Raw genomic sequence first — 1281 nt, 5'->3', positions numbered from 1 at the left:
TTCCCCACTCGACTCACGTGTGACTGGACAAGCAGCTAGAGACGAATATCATTCCTCGAATGTACCGGGAGACACGAGAGACTTCTAGGGACTCCCAGCGAGACATGGACACCTCGACTGGGGCTTTGCTGCGAGTAGTGCAGACTACTCCGTTCTAGCAACTGGAGGCACAGGCGCCACGCCAACAACGGCAGGTGTGGCGGGGACTGCAGGTTCCTATCGCTATTCTCTTGAAGGCACGTGTCTGTTGAACCCGCAGACATCTCTGGTGGACGTCGCCGTGTCTCCGTTGACAGCATCGCATTGGCCTTCGAATGGTCGAAATGGAAGTGGCGGGAGTGGACAGAGTGGCAAACAAGCGGGTGGAGGCGGAGGTGGAGGGTTCTTCGGTGGCGGAGGAGGAGGCGCAGGTGTTGACGGAGCTGGAGGCGGTGGAGGCAGCAGCTTCGTCTCCTTTAGAGACCTGTTTAATTCGTCCAAATCTGGGATTAGTGACGCTAGTCTGCGAGCACGAGTGAGTGACGAGACCGTAGACAAGCTCCAAGTGACTCCACTGACATCCTCGAGCGTCAAAGTGAGCTGGAAAGCTCCTCGTTTTGGCTTCTCCCAGCTCGTGGAAGGATTCGTGATCGAGATGGCCAATCGCTCCGTCAATGAGGACTTTCGTCTTGTACGTTTGGTCACTCTTCCGGCCACTGACGTCACGGAGAAGAGCGGTACTCTCACCCTCCACGGTCTTACGCCGACGGCTGCGTATCGTTTCCGAGTGAAAGCTTTGCTGCTCGATGGACGTGGCACTTTCAGTGATGTCGTTACGCTGCGTATGCCTACGAAGCCGAGGAATACGTGGAGACGTTGCGTCACTCGAACTGTAGACGAGGAGAACACGAGAGCAGGAATGCGCGTCACCAACACTCCTCCCTTGCAGCGATTTCCGTCTGCTAGACGAGGACATTCCCTCATATTGCTGGACAATTCTCTGTACCTCTTTGGAGGAATGGCGAAGAGCTACGAGTGCAGCCGAGCACACAAAGTGCCGTGTTTATTTCAACCGAGTCCACGATCAGTGTCCAACGATTTCTGGCGATATGATCTGCGCACGGAGACGTGGTGGTCTGTGCCTCCGCCAGCGTTGGTACCTTCTCCAAGAGAGAAACACTCGATGGCAGTGGTGAATGACCGCTTGATTCTATTCGGAGGACGGCAGAACGACGTGTCGGACGCAAATGACGCCTCGACGTGGGGACCTCGAGCCCTGAATGATTTGTGGGAGCTGTCAGT

General features: G+C 55.8%; 1 protein-coding gene across 1 annotated transcript in view; it reads left to right on the top strand.

Moving 5' to 3' along the window:
- PITG_20986 (fibronectin type III domain-containing protein) overlaps positions 1 to 1281 on the top strand; it is a gene marked incomplete at both ends in the record, with an annotated part of 6000 nt that overhangs the window by 2295 nt on the left and 2424 nt on the right. The window contains 2 exons of the mRNA XM_002895157.1: positions 331 to 821; positions 1068 to 1275. Coding sequence (XP_002895203.1) covers positions 331 to 821; positions 1068 to 1275 — 699 coding nt within the window. The remainder of the gene's footprint in view (positions 1 to 330; positions 822 to 1067; positions 1276 to 1281) is intronic.

This window comes from Phytophthora infestans, genomic scaffold (genome assembly GCF_000142945.1).
Source record: "Phytophthora infestans T30-4 supercont1.236 genomic scaffold, whole genome shotgun sequence".
Lineage (NCBI taxonomy): Eukaryota > Oomycota > Peronosporomycetes > Peronosporales > Peronosporaceae > Phytophthora > Phytophthora infestans.
Note: the sequence above shows the minus strand (reverse complement) of the source record. Positions and strands in the feature narration are given on the sequence as shown.